At 38.6% G+C, this 19,439-nt stretch overlaps 1 protein-coding gene across 2 annotated transcripts in view; it reads left to right on the top strand.

The window, feature by feature from the left end:
* The window catches only part of Bckdhb (branched chain keto acid dehydrogenase E1 subunit beta), a 193,048-nt gene that overhangs the window by 130,847 nt on the left and 42,762 nt on the right, over window positions 1-19,439 (top strand). For both annotated transcript variants that reach the window (XM_005347555.3, XM_026778905.1), the window contains exon 9: window positions 6,539-6,625. In XM_005347555.3, the coding sequence (XP_005347612.1) occupies window positions 6,539-6,625 (87 nt within the window). The remainder of the gene's footprint in view (window positions 1-6,538; window positions 6,626-19,439) is intronic.

Here is a 19,439-nt window from a genome sequence, read left to right as displayed (position 1 = left end):
GATGCTCACCTTACTAGACCTGGATGGAGGTGGGTGGTCCTTGGACTTCCCACAGGGCAGGGAACCCTGATTGCTCTTTGGGCTGATGAGGGAGGGGTATTTGATTTGGGGAGGGGGAGGGAAATGGGAGGCGGTGCCGGGGAGGAGGCAGAAATCTTTAATAAATAAATAGAAAATTAAAAAAAGAAAACACTTTAAAAGCCACAGTACTTACATATCTCCCCACGCTTAACTGCATGTCTGAAGACATCCACTAGTCCAGTCCAGTACCTTTACCTCGTAGCGATCTTTTGTCAACTGGAAGAAGAAAACTTGTGTTTAGTACCAACCCTATGTTTGTCTATTGGCTATAATTGTGCATTTATAAAAAGGTGCATAAAACCAGAAAATGTATTTTGCTTGGAGCAGGAAAGGTAGGTGGGGTGGCTTGGTCATTAGTTTTCTAGGATTAGGACGTTTGGAGGTTTGTTTTCAGGGTTCCCTTTCGCTGCTCGTATAATAGCAGGGATCCTTGCTATGAGATTAGACAACTGGAGGCTTCAGAGTGAGAGTCACCTGCTTATATACTTAAAATCAACACAGTACAATATGCGGAACACCCTTAAACCCAGCAGCTGCTGTGTGTTACATATTTTGGTTAGAGACAGAATATTGCATACTGAATTTCATAGTGGAGAATGAGAGAGTTAGTATTTGCTGGAGGAGGTAGAATAGAGCCTCTCCCTCAATAAAAAAGAACATTGCTCAAAAATAAAAGACAAAACAAAACAAAAACAAAAAAAACCCACTTAAATAAAAATTTAAACTGCTATACTTTAAAAATAGATGTATGTCTTTCCGAGCAACATGAAATGAGCGTATCAGCCTAGTTGAATGCGTAATGTGTGTGCTATGCACTATGTTCTGCCTTGTGTTGAGACCTTGCTGTGCTGGGTAGGACAGCTGCAGGGGGTTGCAAAGTAAAGCGATGTTTTAAAGAGGGAGGTAGCAATGTGTGCCACCTGGGTCCTGCTCTTTGAGCCTTGCCCTATATCCTGGTTTAGGTCTTATGAAAGGTCCTAGCATTGTCAGATGGGAAATTCTGATAATAATCTGAAAAAAATAGTACCGTGGAGTTTACAGCCAGAGGCTGTCCACCTTGTTGTGGGGACCAGGCAGAGCTGGAAAGATGGTTCTCAGGAGAGGGCAGAGGCATAGGTAGAAGAACATGGCCCACGTTCTCACAGGCAGAGGCTCATATGCTTGGGGCTTAGAGGACAATCAATGTAAAAGCAAAGTGAAGAGGCAAAGGCTGGTCGGCCCCAGCAGGCTGACTCCGAGTATTGGGAAGTAGCTTTTAGAATCATGGACACTCGTCATTTTGTCGGAGTCGATTTTCTAAAGTTCTTTGGGATTTCCACTATGATTTTCAAAATCATGGAGGAAAGTGCGAACCAAGGAGAGTATCTGAGAATTTCACAGCAGTTCATGGAAGGGGGAGCATGCTCGTGTCTTCCCCGTCTGTGTGTCATTCTGCTGCTATTGTTTTCTGCTCGGTCCTTTACCTCCCTTCCCACAGGGGTGACAAAGCCACAAGGATTCAGTTTGTCTCCGTTTACACTACTTTCCTACACTATTAAATATTTGTAACCCTGCCAGCACTATCTTTGCCAAAATGGACTTTTCAGAACTCTCCCCGGAGCGCTCGACGGCTCTTTTTAGTGTTGGTATTTCTCCAGTGGAACCCTGGCCAGCGGGCCAGTCGTGTGCAGCAGGCATGCTGATAAATACTGGTTTCCAGGCATCCAGTGATACATTTCTCAGGCTGTGACTAATTGTGGGTTTTTTTTTTTTTCCTGTGAGATGTGTTTGGCTACTACACATGAAAATGTTTCAAAATTCTTACCTAATTCATTCCCATTGATATTTGAAGCTCATCGATACCGTGTCCTTGACAAATTCTAGATTGTGTAATTGCTGAGTAACGTGTTCCATAAGTGAGATTTGTTGTGACTCTGCCAATTGCTGTGATGACGGGGGAAGGCTGGCTTTGGTGGTTCATTTGCTGCCCTCATCTATATACTCTGATAGAAACTGATGAATTCCCTATCCAGAATATTATATTCTTATTGCATCTTGCCAACTTGAATATCTTGCTCACCTTGGTACTGGTAAGGATTGAGTTGTCTCTAGGGAGAAGTGTTGCTATAGATTTTGAATAAGAAGTAACACACACACACACACACACACACACACACACACACACACACACACACACTGTTCTGAATGCTGGTGTTGTATTTCCAAGCATATATAAGCTTAATGGTCTGCCTGTCTGTATCATTTTCTCCTGGAATGGCAGCTTAATAGTTTTCCCGGTTGGATTGCGTTAAATCTTTAAAGGCTACATTCACTAAAACATATGTCCAGCATTTGGGCAGCCAGCGTCTGCATGACCATTTTCACGGAGTACAACTTAGCTTTGCAGTGATTGGTATCTTACGCTGAAGTGACATTAGCCGGCATGTATGACACCTCCCAGGGACCCTGTGTATAGGTACGAATTTTATGCTTTACTCTAACAGCTAGAAATTGCTCGAAATCAACAGATAAAAGCTATGTTAAGATTCCAGTAATTTGGAGTTTTACTTCAAACCCTTGCAGGGTGTGCTGAAGTGTATTTTTATGTTACTTTAAAATGGATTTTGTGATAGTATAAATGTACAAAGATGACATATGGAATATCTTTAAACATTTGTTTTCGTAGAGTTTGATCTGGCTTGCTTGGAGTGTCTCCCGTATTCAGATCAATTGTGTTAGCTGTCATATATAGATAGATAAGCTTAGCTTTTCACCATTCCTATAGATGCTTAGGTCGAGCGTAGCAGGTGGAGGAAAAGTCATACATCCCAAACCAGGGCTCCATCAACATTTATCTGTGTCCTTCCATGTCCCCATTTTGCTTGCCTCCCCTGTGAAGGGAGGCTGCTGGTGTCTGGTGGAAGGTCCTTGAAGTGGTCAGTAACCTTTTGGGGGGGGGCAGCGTTAAGGTTTTAACAGGCAAGGAATATGGAGAAAAGCACGAAGAAGCTTTTCACTGTCCTGAATTTAATTGGCTTAGCCTTCACTGGTGCCATTTGTCACCTCTGACTCAGCAATGCCCCATGTGCCACAGACCATAATCCAGGGGCAGTTCTTAGTGGTAAAAAGTTGGGGAGTCAGGGACTGGAAAATCCAGCCTATGTGATTTTTCCTGGCTTTGATTGATTTAGCTTTCATATTAAAAAGTTGTTTAAATACTTTTTTTAAAAAAAAAAACTAAGAAGTACTTCTCTCAGATGGGAACTTGACAGCTTAAAACTTTAAGTATCTCTTTCTTTAGAACAAAGTATTAACATTTATGTCTATTGTTTTATATTATTAAAAAGCTAATAGCAACTTCCATACTTATTTTAAGGGAGTTCAGGAAAGTGCCAACTTTGTAAAGAGATTTCTAGGCACTTGTATGCTTTAAAGTTTGACTAGGTGTGTTTATAATCACTGAAAACTAAACTTGATTTTCACAGATATTTAATTGAACCACAAATAATAGAATTCTGCTTCATAGATTCGGAGTGTTCTTAATATTGATTAAAATATTAATAAAGTAGAAAATAATAAAATAGAATAGAAAAAAGCTTACGAGTGTTAGCAAATTGAAAACGTGAAGGATGAAAAGCATATGCCACATTGAGTTTCTGTTCTGCCTCATGAAATGATTGGATGTTATTCAGACAATAAAATAGATATTAATTCCTAGAGACCATGGATGAAAATAACAGTGTATCTTCTTTATTTTATACACGGAAATGCTTTTCAGGGATCACAGATATTTTTAAGCATAAAAAAGGAAACTTGAGAACTTTCCAAATTAAATAAAATAGTGGACACAAAATCTGTGGCTCAGAGCAGGGGCCCTAGTAGTGTCTATAATACTCGTGGTTCTAATAATTACTTCTGTAGACCTCTTCTTTGCATGCTCTCTTTGACTTGTATGAGTGCAAGCGGTCATCTCCACACATCCAGAGTAAGGTTGCATTCTGTTTCATCTGCCTCTAGTTTTTGGTATTTCAGGAATTTCTGAACTTTATTCTATATCTGAGAACGACAGCATATTGCTGTGTTAGGCACAGACAGAGATATCAGGCTTGACCTTCTCACACCAATGGGCTATTTATCATTCTGTCTGAGGTCCATTGTCTTGAAGTCTCAGCAAGGAGCACTGTAAAGGTTCTGCATGGACAGACCTGCATGGCGGTGGCAGGTAGTGGCTGCCTTCCAGTGGTATTATTGTGACTATTTGCTTCTGCAGTCTGTGACCCAAGGGTTCCTCTATTTTTGAAAGAAATCCTAAGATGCTATTTAAAATAGTTCTGCTTCTTGAGATTATGAACATAGTGATTTGTCAATTTAGCATTAATTTATGAGCTGTTCTTTCTGTTTTTTTAAATTAAGTCTTACGGAGAATACTTTCAATAATGTAAGATAATGTTTAAAATCCCTTGTCTCTGCCCCCTTAACAACCATTTTTTAGGAGAAACAATTTGTGATCACATAGAAGGAATATTTCTAATATTATATATGTTTAAAAGGGTATATCTCATCAGCTTTCACAAAAATGAGCTGTCATCCTTCAAGTTGCTTGTTTTTCTAATTACCTTTGGACATCTTTCCATGTTGTCAAATTTGTCTATGGCTCCAGAGTACTCTATGGTGTGGACCTCCATCTCTGTAGCCATTTTCCTCCCCAGCAATGCTCAGAAGGTCTTGGTTCTGTATACTTGCATATTATGCTGCTTGAACTGTCAGAGTTGGAAAGTATCTATCTTCCTTCCTTCCTTCCTTCCTTCCTTCCTTCCTTCCTTCCTTCCTTCCTTCCTTCCTTTCTTTCTTTCTTTCTATCTATCTTTCCTCCCCCTCTTTTCCCCACCTAGAGACCTAGAGTTTTGGTTCTTTAGGTTGCTGGAACCATAGACTGTCTGCCCTGATTGCTTATTGGATTTCAATATTCATTCTAAATGTTGTCATTTGGATAGGTCCAAACCCGAGTTACAAAGGACTAGCACATTGTACGAGTTGTCGGATAAGAGCAGCATGTTTAGAGAAGCCTGTCCTTCTGACCTCTTAGACATTAATCTACACCATTTAGCTTGGGTGGCATTAGCTGCTTCATTGGTCGTGTTATACCGGCACTGTTCTACGTGGCTGAGCTTTCGCAGAGATCTGCTCAGCAAATGGATTGTTCAAGCTGTTTAACCAAGACAGAAAAATATCTTAGAGGATATTTTGAAAACACTTATTTTTTTTACCTTGATTATAGAATGTTTGTATGTTACTGTTTCTAGCATGGCACATTGAAGTAATTTGCAATCTTTAAAAATGTCCGCATCCGTAGAAAGTCAAATGCCAGTTCTTCAGGTTGTCAAATCACCGGAGGTGGTAGTTTTTGTTTAGTTGGTTTTGTTTTTGTTTTTTAATAGTATTCTTACCTTTTCATGTTCTTAAGTCACTACTTAATAACTACAGTGATTTATTTTGGTTGTGAGGCCGGCCCAGGTCTTGAGGCTTAACACCTGCTGGCTGAGGCTGCTGCCATTCTCTTTGAAGTCTAAACTAGAATTGCCCAGATTGAGTGAAATCTTTTCTTTTAGACATATATTATCTTTTGCTTGAAGATTTCATATAATTAATAAAATGAGTTTTTTAAAAACGGGGCAGTAACATTGATAGCAATTTAGAGAAGAATTCACCTCTTCTCTGTTAATATGGTTTAATGTATCTTAAGCAATAACTTGTCTATTTCGGTTGTTTTTCCTCCCAACACAGCCGGCATCCTGCTGTGATATTGTAGCCACACCCTTTGACTTGTTTGTACCTAGTCGATCATGAGCCACTGAGATTACATCATTGTGACACTTTGTGTTGAAGTGGCACCGGGGTCATAAACCAGATTTCAGTGCTCACTATGAAGACGGCAGTAAGCCCTCATTTTCAGAGTGGTTTGCTATTGGCAAGTCCCTCAAGGTTGCACTGGCTTGTCTTTTTCCTCACAATGGTGTTTTCATGTTGTTTTTGTGTTTTCCCTTTTCCACAACCAGTATTTCTTAAGACTATTGTCTGTAATTGCATGTCATATGCCCCCAACCAAAAAAGCATTTCGAGTCTTAAAGTAAAAAGATGGAAAAATCAGACCAAGATATGGACTTATGAAGAAGTTATCCACTTATAACAACAAAAAAATCCTATAAAGTAGGCATGCGTTTTAAATTATATACTACATGGAGTTATAAATCTAATTTTTCTTTCATGCTAAGATTATAAGCTACATTAAAATTTCTTGACAGAATAAAAGCCCACCCAATTGAAAGCCATTTGTAGTAACTTACTAAGCATAAAATCAACTTACTGCTTTTTATTTACTGAATTTAAGCAGTTTGTTTTTATTAGTGAATTAAAATGCCATCATATGCTTAAAATATGTATTCTCTTCAACATCATGTTCCACTTTTGTCTCTCACAGTCTGTGATCAAAACAGGGCGACTGCTGATCAGTCACGAGGCTCCATTGACAGGCGGCTTTGCTTCCGAGATCAGCTCCACGGTCCAGGTACAGTAACCCGGCGCCAGCTCTAACATCTGTGCAGTTGTGTGCGTCTGCTCCAGAAGGAAAGCTTGCTTATCGCCAAATTCCAAAGTATGAACTTTTGGAATATGGGCATTTCCTCCCATCAGGACTGTACCGTCCTTCAACTCATGGTGTGATTATATCTCCAAAGAAGAAAATTTAAATTAATCATAGTGGAAAAATCTTTTATGGAAAAAAAGAAAAACTTGAGATTAATAAAATAAGTTGTATTTGCTACCTTAACAGGAAAGGGGACCTCTTTTCCATATCAGCCCAGACTTCCTTGGAATAAAACTTAATGTTGTTCTGAAATAAGTTGTTTCTGAAAGTCATCTTAGAAATTTATAGTACTCACCCTTGAACCTGTCAAAAGCAGCTAATCTCAAAAAGTATTTATCAGTCTATTTAGTAATCAATTTGTGGGGTGTTGTCGGATGTACTTGAGGAATAATATAAATACTTTCATTTTAAAATGTTCACTTAAGATACCGGGTACCAGGGAAAAGCCCCATAAAATTCATTTGAAGGGGATTTACACTTAAAATCATTCTATTTGGATATATATTATAAATATGTACAATGTGAAGGAATTATATTTTTCCTTATGTTTTAAATTAAAAGTACTTAAAATGTATACCATGTGCATTTTAAACTCAGAATATGTTTATATTTTAAATGCCTTCTCTTTTCTGATACCATGATTCTTTAATTACGAAAATACGTCTCTGTAGAAAATGCATAAGGGTTATAGTTTCATAGACGTTACAGTGAAAGAATAATGCTGCAAATTCATTTTAAATTTTTAATCAGCAAATGACTTTTTCCAATAAAATAGTTTATGTGCTAGTTAGTTAAATTACATAGATTCTTTTAAAAGAATACTGTGAAACAGATTTGAACAAAATATTCTAAAAATAAATCTTAATAATAGCTGTATTCAATGGAAATGAAGCTGTTTGTCATCTATAGTTACTGAAAGGTTGGCAAAAGTGAATATTTGAGTTTTGTCAATGTTTTGTTTTCCTGTTTACTTAATACCATTTAAGTGTCACGAATACTCGGTTTGCATTATACACTGATTATTGAGTGATATAGTGTACCAAATCTTTTTAAAATAAGGCTTCAGGAATAATCACTGTTATACCAAGATGTTGTTTCCAGCCAGAGGCAGAACTGGCAAAAGAAACTGGATTTTCTGACTCCTGATAACTCTGTAGTGTACTGAAGCCTCCAGGAACAGAACGATTGCCGCCGATAGGAACCCTGACAAACCCACTGCTTGGATAATAAGCTCATGGCTTATACCAAATGTAATTTGCATATAATTGTACAAGGAAAACTACTAGAAGGTAGTGGAACTTGGAATTTGTGTGTCTTTGGAAAGATTTCTTCCTCCGAGCTTGCTTTTAAAATGTGATCTCTATTGGTCGGCAACCGTAGGGTCTAATACAGTTTTCAGACTGGAATGGACTTAGAAAGATGATCTAATCTAGTGTCTCCTTATTTTGAATAATATGTGGTTTCATGTTTATGGAAAATGACTCTCCAGCCCCAAGAATACATTAGCAAATCTTCATTTCAGAAACATAGGGTTAGGAGTTTAAAAACATGGCCATTGCAGCTTGCCAGCCCCCCAAATCACGAAGAATGTGTCGCAGTAGGGTCCAGAAAATGTGGGATGATTCACGGTGGTGAAAGTTGACAGAGAGAGTACCCACTGTGCAATCATATTTGTATCATAGCATGAATGCCCCAAGACAAGTCAGCTTACACTACATCCCGGAGCTCACAGATTAACCCCAGCTCCTTAGATGTTCACAGGCACCTGAAAATTAATAACCTCCATTGGTTCCCTTTTCACCAGATGCCTGTTTGTCGCTAAAATGCTTTGACTGACAGGTTTATAAAAACGGGAAAGATCTCGAACTAGCCCAGAAATTTTGAGTCAATGCTCACAGAATAAATATGCAATCTTTTCTGAGAGTTCATCAGTCCCAAGAGGAACATAGAAATTTTGAATTCATTATAAAATCGTCTGTTTTTATAGAGAAATCATTCAACTAGTGAACGACAAAGTTTATTAGGTAATATTGATCAGTTTATAAGGGATTTCCATTTAATGGTTTAGGTAATTAGAATTTTGTTTTGTCTTAATTCAAGCTTTATTTGCATAAACACAGAATACAGAAAATGAATCTAAATAAGTCTTAATGAGTGCGTTTGCCTTTTATTGTTTTTACCTATTTATTGGTAAAGAAGATTTTAAAAAAGGAAGCTAGAGATGTGGACTTTTTCCTTTTTCAGAGTAATATTTAAAAATAAGTCGAATTGCTCTCGGCCTTTTGGCTAAGATCAAGTGTAAAAATAAGTTGGAGTGGTTTTACAATTGTTTTATGCAGCTATATGGGGTGGACGCTCTTCAGCCTCCCGCCTGGGAAACCGGGATCAGGTTGCTGGTGCTGTGGGTTGTTTTAAATGAAGTCACCGCAGTGAGTTAAAGCTGCTTTCAACACGTGGCGTGATTCATACGCCTGCATTTCTTTTTGATGTTTGGACCTTGTAAGGTTAGGAAGGATGAAATAGGGTTATGGTATTGAAAGTCAACTTTCTGGGCAGAAGAAGAAGGAAATGTCTAAGGAAAGCGTTTTTGCTATTGTTAGGGGACGCCTCTTGAGACTGCAGACAATAATAAACTCTGGTTTGGTCACTCCGCGCTAAAGTGTCCGGCTCTCATTGTATCAAAGAATCTTAAGTTTTCTATAAAATGTTTGTTTAAGTTACAGCATTGCATCACATGTTAAGATGTGGAACATACGTGGCAGCTTTTTATAAACTCATGGCTAATTCTTTAAAATTTCTTACAAAACCATGCCTTAAGAGAGTAATTATAAAATAGTAAAATTACTGTTTTTAAATATGCAGAAATATGAAAACTCTTAGAAATCTGAACATGTTTTATTTATATTTTATTAACCCATAGTAAAAAAGAAAACCGAGAATTTCATATCACAAAAAATAACTCAAGTTTTATAATTGATATTATTAGAAACATCAGCGTATGCTACAAAAATTAAATATCTGACAGAAGAACACCTTAACAGTATCATGGTATTGTTGGCATTACTATGGAAAGATTAGTTTACTTATAGAAATAAAATATGAGAAGAATGAATATAAAATATAGTCCTAATTTATTTACACAACTGTAATTTATAGCAGATGGCTTTTCGATCAGGCAAGATGTTTGGAGTCCACATCTTCAATCTCTTTAGAGTTGTTTCTTCTTCCTCATATAGGACATTATTATAAATAATTTTATTGTGTAATAATGCTAAATCCAGAGCAACGACGGCCTTATGTTGAGTCTATAGAAATCATCCACACATTTATTAATCGTCTCTTCTAAGATTTCTATGTAACGAAAAACGCTGATAAGAATTAAAGGAAAATATTTATTCAAGAATATTGCATTTAATTTGGAAGTTAAGTAGGAGGCAGAAGCTGAGGTCTGGTATGCTTCTTACCCTCTGGGAGAGATTTCGTGGTCCTTCCTTCAGAACATCACTGTCTCCTTCCATCCAATTCTACATCCCCATCTGTTCTCACTTTGGGGTGCGGGAACTTTTCCGCCCTTGCCTTTCCTTTGACACACGCTAAACCTCAAAGCCTGGATATCGTACATTTAATCCCGGCACGTAAAAAAATGCAAAGACAATATATTTTAGGTAATTCATTGACCCTCTTCATTGTGTCATGGAGCCACGATTTTGTTGTTTTCAGAAAATGAGTTTTATGTCGTGCTTATGTTCCTCAGCTTTGTATAACCACAGATTTTCAAAAAAACAGTATATTTACTGTTCGAAAAAAAGCATTAATTTCATCTCTTCAATCCCCCCCCCCCAAATTAGGTTATATTAAATATTTGTGAATCTGGTGTCCAGCAGAATAATTACACATTTAAATGTTAAGACCCCGTAGTCTGAGGAACTGTCAGAGCGTTGGATGCCTAGTGCGATTCCTGTCAACTTCCTGGAAATCAACCTTCACTATTAGCTTCCTGCGCAGTCCCATAACGACAGATCCTTGACTCTGATCTAACTGTGTGACCATAAAGGATAGTTTATCCTCCCTCTGGATTCAATACTCAATAAGGGCGCCAATAATTTTAGGGATTGTGGTTCCTTAAAGGTTTCGTTCTCTCTCCCCTTTTTTTTTCTTTTTTTAAACACATGGAAGCAATAACTCCACAACAGAGTCCAACTGGAGAGGATGGGAACTTTCCACACCATTGTTTTAGCCCTTCTGTGCGGTCTCCTTGCTGAGAATATGAACTGTCTCTCTCTCACACACACACCTCTCCTTTTCTCTCTCACACACTTTGTAAGGTGGTTGGGTTCTGATCTTTTGAGAGGATTTTTATAGAGCTCCCATGAATCACTGTGTGAAAGAAAAGTTTCATAGATTTTCACAGAAGTTTTGCCTTTCTTACTGTTTCAGGTTATAAAGGTTGATTTGGCAATGTTTCCCCATGTAAAACCATTACTACCAAATATATAAATACGGTATTTAAGCATGTCAGTATGAAAGAGAGAACAGATCCCAAATGATTTTGAGGTTTTGCCACTGTGGTAGATATAGCTATCATATTGATCAATTAAGAGTTATCAAGATACTAATTTGATGAGTTTACTACAACTTTGTCGTTTCAATTTAAAACAAAGTGTTTATTAGCAACATGTTAGTAACAAATGAAGCAGTCAGGGGAATTGTATTTCTTTGCTAAAAGATGGAGCCCTAACATCACGGGTCAGCATATAATGCTTGACTGTGAGCTAGGTTTTGTTTTTGTTTCTGTTTTTTTAAATTACGTGTGTGACATGTATTCATACCAATCCCATATATATATATATATATATATATAATATGTGCATATTATTTCACATTTTCACATACATATGCATATTATATACTTCTTAAATATAAATGAAAAGTATGCTGGAGAACAGAAAAATAAAAATAGAAATTTTATATATTGTATGTAAAAATACAAACCCTTAAAAGCTCCATGCAGAAGATCTGTATTGAAACAGCTGATCAACTCTCAGCCTCAGGCATTGTCCCCTGCTCCAATACAGAGGGGACTGCAGCCAAACCCAGCTTTTACTTGATGCTTGTGTTCCCACAGTGGTGTTTTTTGTTGTTGGGTTTTTTTTTCCCTTAGCTGTCTTGGAACTAGCTCTTATAGTCCAGGCTAGCCTCAGACTCACAGAGATCCACCTCCTCTGTTGGGATTAAAGGCATGTGCCACCACCACCCGGCTCCCACAGTCTTCTTAAGTAGATGTCATAGACACAAAGTGATTGCATTAGGGTGTCAGACATTTAGAATGTGACTAGGTCATGAGGGTAGACCCTCAGAGGTGGGCCAATTTGTCCATTACATGGGGATACCACCAGAAAGTAGTTCTCAAAGAAGAAGAAACAGGAACTTGAGGTAGACTTTGTAAAGAGCATTCACACCAAAGCCTGTTGAGTACTTTTTGTGAACGGATAGCGAGTGGTCCAATGGTCCAATCTGGATCTCCCCGGGTTGCACTGTGGACGATGGGTCGGCTCCGAAGTATCTGGAATGAAGCCCCTATTGCACTTTGGCCCATTTCTCCCTCTCTGTCTTCTCTATCAGTATCCACCACCTGCCTTCCCTGCTCTCCCTCTATTTTTAAGGGGGGCAGTCTTCGTTTACATGGCTGTTCTTGGAACCTTCGTCTCTGACCTACTGTTAAGCTTTAGACGTAATTTCCTTTTCCATGCTAATTTTTCAGATGATAACAAACTATAATAAAAGGATTTATGTGGAAGGAATTAACAGGAAACAGTGAGAACAGGGAGCAGTGAAGGAGGGGTGTTTGTTAGCTTATGAGAATCAGCTTCTCTTGGTGTGAATATTTGCTTCTCAAAGCTTCCTGTGGACTTTTTCTTCTTTGTCCCCATCCTCTTACCCCTTATCACATTCTACTCTTTATTTTTTCAAAACATCAATTTGCCCACCCTCTGTTTGAAAACCTCCAAGGACTCTCTTGCATTGCAGCAGTAAGTTACTTGTGCAAAAACCTTCATTGCTTAAAGTGGGTCCAGTTAGGCTTCTTGTATCATTGTGTGACCCCCCATGTATTGGTTGCACTGACCATTTCTTATGTGCTGTGTGCACCGACCACTTCTTGAGTGATAATTCATTCCTGTAAGGTTCTTTGTTTTCAATATTTTAAGCAATGCCTTAATATGGGCTTTTGCTATGAGAAACAGAGTACTTGCATTTAGACACTTTGAATTTATTAAAGGGAACAGATGATAAAGAGACCCACTATAAAATACAATCTGATACAGTCAACCAGATCATTGTAAGATTGTCGACTCTTTGGCTATGCAATTGATATGTGGTAGCTAGTGCTGCCTGAGGGTGAACATGACCCTGGAAATGAAGGAGGACCCAACCTGGGTAGAGGGGGCTACAAGTCTAGGGATAAGAACAGCTATAAAACAATATGAAAGGCTATAGCATGAGGTCAGGGTTGGCAAGTAGGATTTAGAACCCAGAGACCCTTAAACACAATAATGAAGACTCTGTATGGAAGAAATCACAGAATTGACATTGATCACCTGCATACTAATTCCAATTTTCCCATGTAATTTGCATAAAGTACACTTTATAAACTTCTTGGCAAATAGGAATCGTAGGAAGTAAAAACTAGTGCTTGCTGTTATCATTTAAAGCAGTGGCATATAATTAAAAGATTTCATGCAGGGGATTAACATTTTTCAGTTAGAAAAGGTAGGTTGGGGAGGTTCATTTAAAAAAAAAAAAACCACAAAACTATCTCCATAATCAAGTTGAGGCATTTGCAGGTCTTCAAACCAACGACTTAGAGGTAGGATTGGTAAGAAAGGTGGGTTTTAGAGAGTAGGAGAACGGATTTGAAAGAGAGACTCTACTCAAGGGAAAGACATGTGGCAAGGACTGCAGTGGTTGGTGGAGTGTCTAGGGGTCAAAAGAAAGAGCACCTTAGGTTTATCGACGGGGCGTGGCTTCACCGAGATAAGGATACCCTCGGAAAGGGTGGTCACTTAAACCCAAATACAGATTAGTGTTTCAATGAGGAGAGAGGTGAGGGGCATCACTCTCTCTGCTATGTCGTTTCTGCTGTTCTCTTCTGTTTAAGTAAGCCTTGCTTCATATAACAACGTCCTCAGAGTTCAGTGGTAGTCATGCTGGGATTTTATTACATGATATTGCTGGAATTATTTCACCGTATGATCTAAATGTTATTGTACATGTCACTGTAGACAGGCAAGGAGGAGTCAAGCTCTGTCAAAGGTATCCATATAGAGGGAAGACAGCACATTGTGACTTGGTGCTATTGTGATCTTGGGGCATCCACTGGGAGATTTAGAACATTCTGTGTGGAAAAGGAAGGATTACTGGGCTTAGAAATAGGCTTAATCCTGTGATGCTATTTGCTTAGCAAAGAAGGCCATTTCTTGATGCGCATCCTCCCTGGCAACCTCATTAACTTCCCATCATCACTGCCTTCTCCCCTTCCCTGCCAACTCATGGAGCCAACCTTTTAATATCTCTCAGCTCTATCTTCCTCTTGTATTCCCCCGATAAAATCTAAATGACCCCAGAAAACTGTAAAACCTAAAAGAAAAACATGGAAAATAGCAGCGTGAGAATTTTCTAAAAAAATACAAATAACTTCCCGTTTTTCCTGTGCTCAGTACGGTGCTGACTGTAGGTCCGTCATCAGTAGCCCTGATTATATTGGGGAATCCTTCTCTTATTTCTAGAATATTTAGAGCTTTTATGTTAAAGGCGTGTTGGATTTGGTCAAAGGTTTTTTTTTTCTTTTTTTCTGCATCAGTTGGGACAATATTATAATGCAGGGGCTTGGTGTATGTGGCGTATTATTCTGATTAGCTCAGATATGTTAACCATCTGTACATCCTTGGAATGAAGCCAGTTTGATTCTAATTTATGATCTTCATAATATGTTGTGGAGTTTATGGGCGTCAAGTTTCCTGAGTTTAAAAGAGAGGGCCTCTTTGCTCCCTTCAGCAAACCTGGTGCTCAGAGCCATGGAGGGCATTAAGCAGTCACTCAGTAAATGATGCAAATGAATTGTTTGAGCCCCGGCGTCACGCTTGGCAGATTTGTTTGAAGGTGAGTGATGTTCTTTATGGCTTATGCCGCACCTAAAAATTCTGTTAGGAAAAAATGGCAGGCGAACGGCTTATGTTTACATCACCACTCCATCGAGCACAAATTTACTGTGGCTTGTGTTTGTAAACTGGGGCGTGGACGCTGACATTATGGGCAGCTGTGCTTCACCTGCCTACTCTGTGACCCTTTCAGCCGTTTTTTTTATGATAAACTGCAGGAGTTTTTTTCCTTCTCTTTCTCTGGCGAGTCTAAGGAAGACATTTGTGTTCATGTGTTGGTCACTGAAGTTTCACAGGCTAGGAAAATCAGTTATCTGAAGGGGGTCATTCCTTTATGTCATCAGCTATAGTGACTTTTATAAATTGGTACCTTTATAAAGTTCTTTTAATACCCACACAGTTATATGTTTCACCTAGTGCTAGTGTCCTTAAAAAAAAATCTAGTTTGTATCCTTGAAGAAAATTAGAAATGATTTAGAATATTTCTTTATAGATTAGTTTCCTTGTCATTATGAACAAAATGCCCACTAGAACTAATGAAGGATGTTTATCTTGGCTTATGGTTTTAGAACAGTGGTCCTCAACCTTCCTAATGCTACAGCCCTTTTAATACAGTTAGTTCCTCATGTTTATGGTGATCCCCAAGCATAAAATTGTCTTTGTTGCTACTTCATAACTGTAAATTTGCTACTGTTGTGAATTGTAATGTAAATATCTGGTGTTCAGGATATCTGATATGCAACCCCAAATGGGGTTGTGACCCACAGATTTGAGAACCACTGTTTTTGAGGGTTTGGTTCCTGGTTGGCTTAGTCCCACATACTTGGGCAGGAGATCATGACAGAAGGAAGGAATTAAGATGAGAGCCTCCATGTGATGCAGGCCAGAAAGCTGAAAGGGGAAAAGATGCTGCGCTATTTTTTTTTTTCATTCTTCACATTTTACATCATCCATCTGGACAGGGCTACTCACCATTGGTCTTCCCGCCACAGCTAACCTGCATAGGCCCTCTCAGATGTCCCTGGGTGTGTCTCACAATCTCGTAGGTGATTCTAAACCCAGTCACATCGGTATCCAGTGTTCACATCACGATTTTACTTCCTTATTTGTTATGGAATAATTTCTTATATTTTCTACATGTTGAATATAAGGCTTCGTTTAAAATGTTAGCACTGAAGATCATTTGTTGATCTTACAGAAGACGTGGGTTTGGTTCTGAGCAGCCACATGATGGTTCACAACCATCTGTAACTCTAATTCCAGGATGCTCTCTTCTGACCCTGTGGACACTAGGCATGCATGTGATGCACGAACCTATATGTAGGCAAAACACATAAAATAAAATAATTCTACATAAAAAAATAAAAAATCTATTTTTTCCAAACTATGGTAAGTTCACGTAAAATTTTGTAAATGATAGGCATTAGAGGATGCAGCTATATGATCCCGTCAATCCTGTTGTCTGCCTGGCACAACATGTTAGGCAAAAATGAAGCAGCATGGTAAATTCTCCAAGCTATGCTAGGCAGGGGTTGCCAGCCTTGCATGCTTACTGCTTGTTCAGGCTGGCTGTGCTTCCCAAGGAAACGGCGAATTTTCTCAGTTTGCCTTGCCTCTTGGTAGGCAGTAATGTTTGCAGTGTTGAAAGATCATTTCAGTTTGGTACTTTTATTTAAGTTAGTCCCTGTATGTTTGTACGGGCCATCATCTCCTTTCACAAGGGAGTTTGTGCTCACCAGAAATATGGTTAAGTTTAAATTAGAGATTAAGATTCTGCTAATGAATTTCCTGCTATCCTTTAAACACTTAAATCAGTACTTACTACAAAAAAAGACAATAAACAGCAAATAATCGAAAATGAAGGCTATGAACATAAACCAATGGTTTATTATTCCTTTGATTTTCAGTACTAATGCAAATATTCCAGATAATACTTTTATTTGTAGAAATATCTGAAAATTGCATTTGATTGAGAAATGTTGATTGTCTTGATTTTTCTTTTTCAAGTTTTGTAGACTTGATTTTATTTCTTAATACATTTTAGAGAGCTCTGCTTTTCCAACTTAAGTCCTTTCAGGGGAATTGGGTACTGATATTAGCTAATTAAAATAGTTTCATGTCCCAGGGTACACAAGATGTCTCTAATTGTCTTAAAGTTATTAGATAAAAAGTATAATTCAAAGCTAGTGACATGGCTCAGTAGGCAAAACCCTATGCCACACAGACCTGGTGACCCAACTGCCATCCTAGAACTGACCTAGAGGAGGAGAGAATGACTTCACAAAGTTTTTCTCTCCCCTCCACTTGTGACCTATGATGTGCACAAATAATGCATATTTTTAAATAAAAAAGAATTAAAAAGTATAACTCATTTTACTTTTTGTTTGTTTTTCAAAAAGGTCTTTCTGTGTAGTCCTGGCTGTCCTAGAACTCACTTGCCATACCAGGCTGGCCTCAAACTCACAGAGATCTGCCTGCCTCTGCCTCCCAAGTGCTCGGATTAAAGGTGTGCACCACTACTGCCCAGCTAACTCAGACTAATTTTAAAGGTACGCAGAATCTTTCTGTTTAAAGAATGCTGTGTGTGACTCACACTTCCAAATCCAGGTCCTAAGCATCCACAGCTGTGATGAGGCCTCTTGTTGAGATAAGCCAAAGCTACTCCTGTGTTTTGATAGGGTTAGATTTCTCTCTCCCCTCCATTTCTTTCCTGGGTCAATTTTAAATTCCCAGCTGATGGTTTTGATGGTATAAAATACATACTTTAAAATGGGCCCATGATGTCTTGGTCTTTGCTGAGCTGGCTTCAACTTTCCAGTTGTCCTTAAATCATTTTTCTCCTTAGTTCTGATGCTCTTTACTTTAAGTCATGTACATTTCTGGGCATAGGCTTCTACCTAAGTGTGCATAGCAGACCATCTTGAATATATTTCGTGACTAATATTCTAACATCACATAATCCCATATATTTTATTAAAACCACCTTTTGTGCAGCAGTTCCAAAAAGCGGTTCAAGTACATTAAAATAAGTATTGCACATATGTTGATAAAATATTATGGAATATCGAATGTGATGGAATGTTTAATTATGTGGGCAGCTAATAACTTGATAAATTAAATGCAATATTTGTTCTAGTAAGACCTACATAGTTTTAACAAAATAGGACCCAGATTGACCAGTGTTTAAATTGAGTCTTGGGAGCCACAGCAGCACAGGTGTTAGCTTCATTCTGCCATAGGAAGATGCCACATGGGTATCTCATAGGCTGTTCAGAGAAAGATGCTACATGGGCACCTCGTAGGCTGCTCAGAGAACCCTATCTTTTCTCTTGCTTTTTCCTTCCCCCTTTCCTGCCTTCTTGCCTCTCCAGACCCATCTTTTACTTCTGCTTTTCTTGACAGTTTCTCCATGTCAGCCTTAGCAAGCATGCAAATCTTTATAGACATGTGAAATGAAGAAAAATATACTGCACAGGGATCCAAAAAAAATTTGAGTCATAAGACTAAGCTAAATTAAAACTTGCCACTTAATACAATGTCCTTTTTGAAAAGCCCCCAATTTGAAGTGCTGGTTGCACTATTTGAAGTAATTTCCTAAGTTCTTACTTGTTCATTTGGTGTGTCTTTTCTTACCACTTGTTCCTCACAATTAGGGAAAACCATTGTTTGTCCATTGCCAAGGAAGCACTGTGTTATAATCTGACTTACATCATCACTTATGTTATGTCTTTGAGAACCTTGTCCTGAAAACCAGGGCTTGGCTCACTGATAGAATAATGGCTCTTGACTTTCCATGTTGTAGGTTAGGATGGTAGAGGATGGGAGTGTCTGTTCTGCTTGTGGGTTTAGGGGAAGTGTAGATAGGCATGTATTGTGAAGGACAATTTGCCTTTGGAAGTCTGTTGCTTAGGACTGTGGAGCTGTCAGTCTTTCCACCATCTCTAACATTTTAAAATTTTGTAGTTAGATAGCAGCCACTATTGAGTTTCTATTAGCATGATTTTGTGTGTGTGTTTGTGAAGGAGAGACAGGGGAGGGAGGGAGGGAGGGAGGGAGAGAGAGAGAGAGAGAGAGAGAGAGAGAGAGAGAGAGAGAGAAGTGAAATACAGTCATCCCTAATGTACTTCAGGGATTAACTACTTTTCTTGTTGCTAGAACAGAATGCCTGACATAAACCTCTTAAGAGGTCTTCTTCTGCCTGTGTATGCAGAGGTTCAGTCCATAGTTGGAGGATGTTGCAGAACAAAAGAGTTCATATTGTGGTGGCCAGAAATAGAGGAAAAGGCGGGGGGGGGGCAAAGGGAGAAGCCAGATGTACTCCTCGAGGAATCACTTCTAGTAGCCTACATTCTTCTGTAAGGCCCCTCCTATCTTTCACCACCATTCTTTATCTTGTTGGTCTTATGTTTTGCGTTCTTAGTCATTAAGAGATCCAAATTTAGCATCATATTATTATGATCTATTAAGGGCTGAATCCACTTTTGTGTGTGTGTCTTATGTTGTAGGAGCTGCGAGCCTCTTCCCACAGCTCAGCTCCTGGCTGCTTGGCTAGCTTATACCCCGAAATAACAACACACAAA

Source organism: Microtus ochrogaster, chromosome 5 (assembly GCF_000317375.1).
Source record: "Microtus ochrogaster isolate Prairie Vole_2 chromosome 5, MicOch1.0, whole genome shotgun sequence".
Lineage (NCBI taxonomy): Eukaryota > Metazoa > Chordata > Mammalia > Rodentia > Cricetidae > Microtus > Microtus ochrogaster.
The sequence above is the reverse complement of the archived record's forward strand: the minus strand, read 5'-3'. Positions and strand labels throughout refer to the sequence as shown.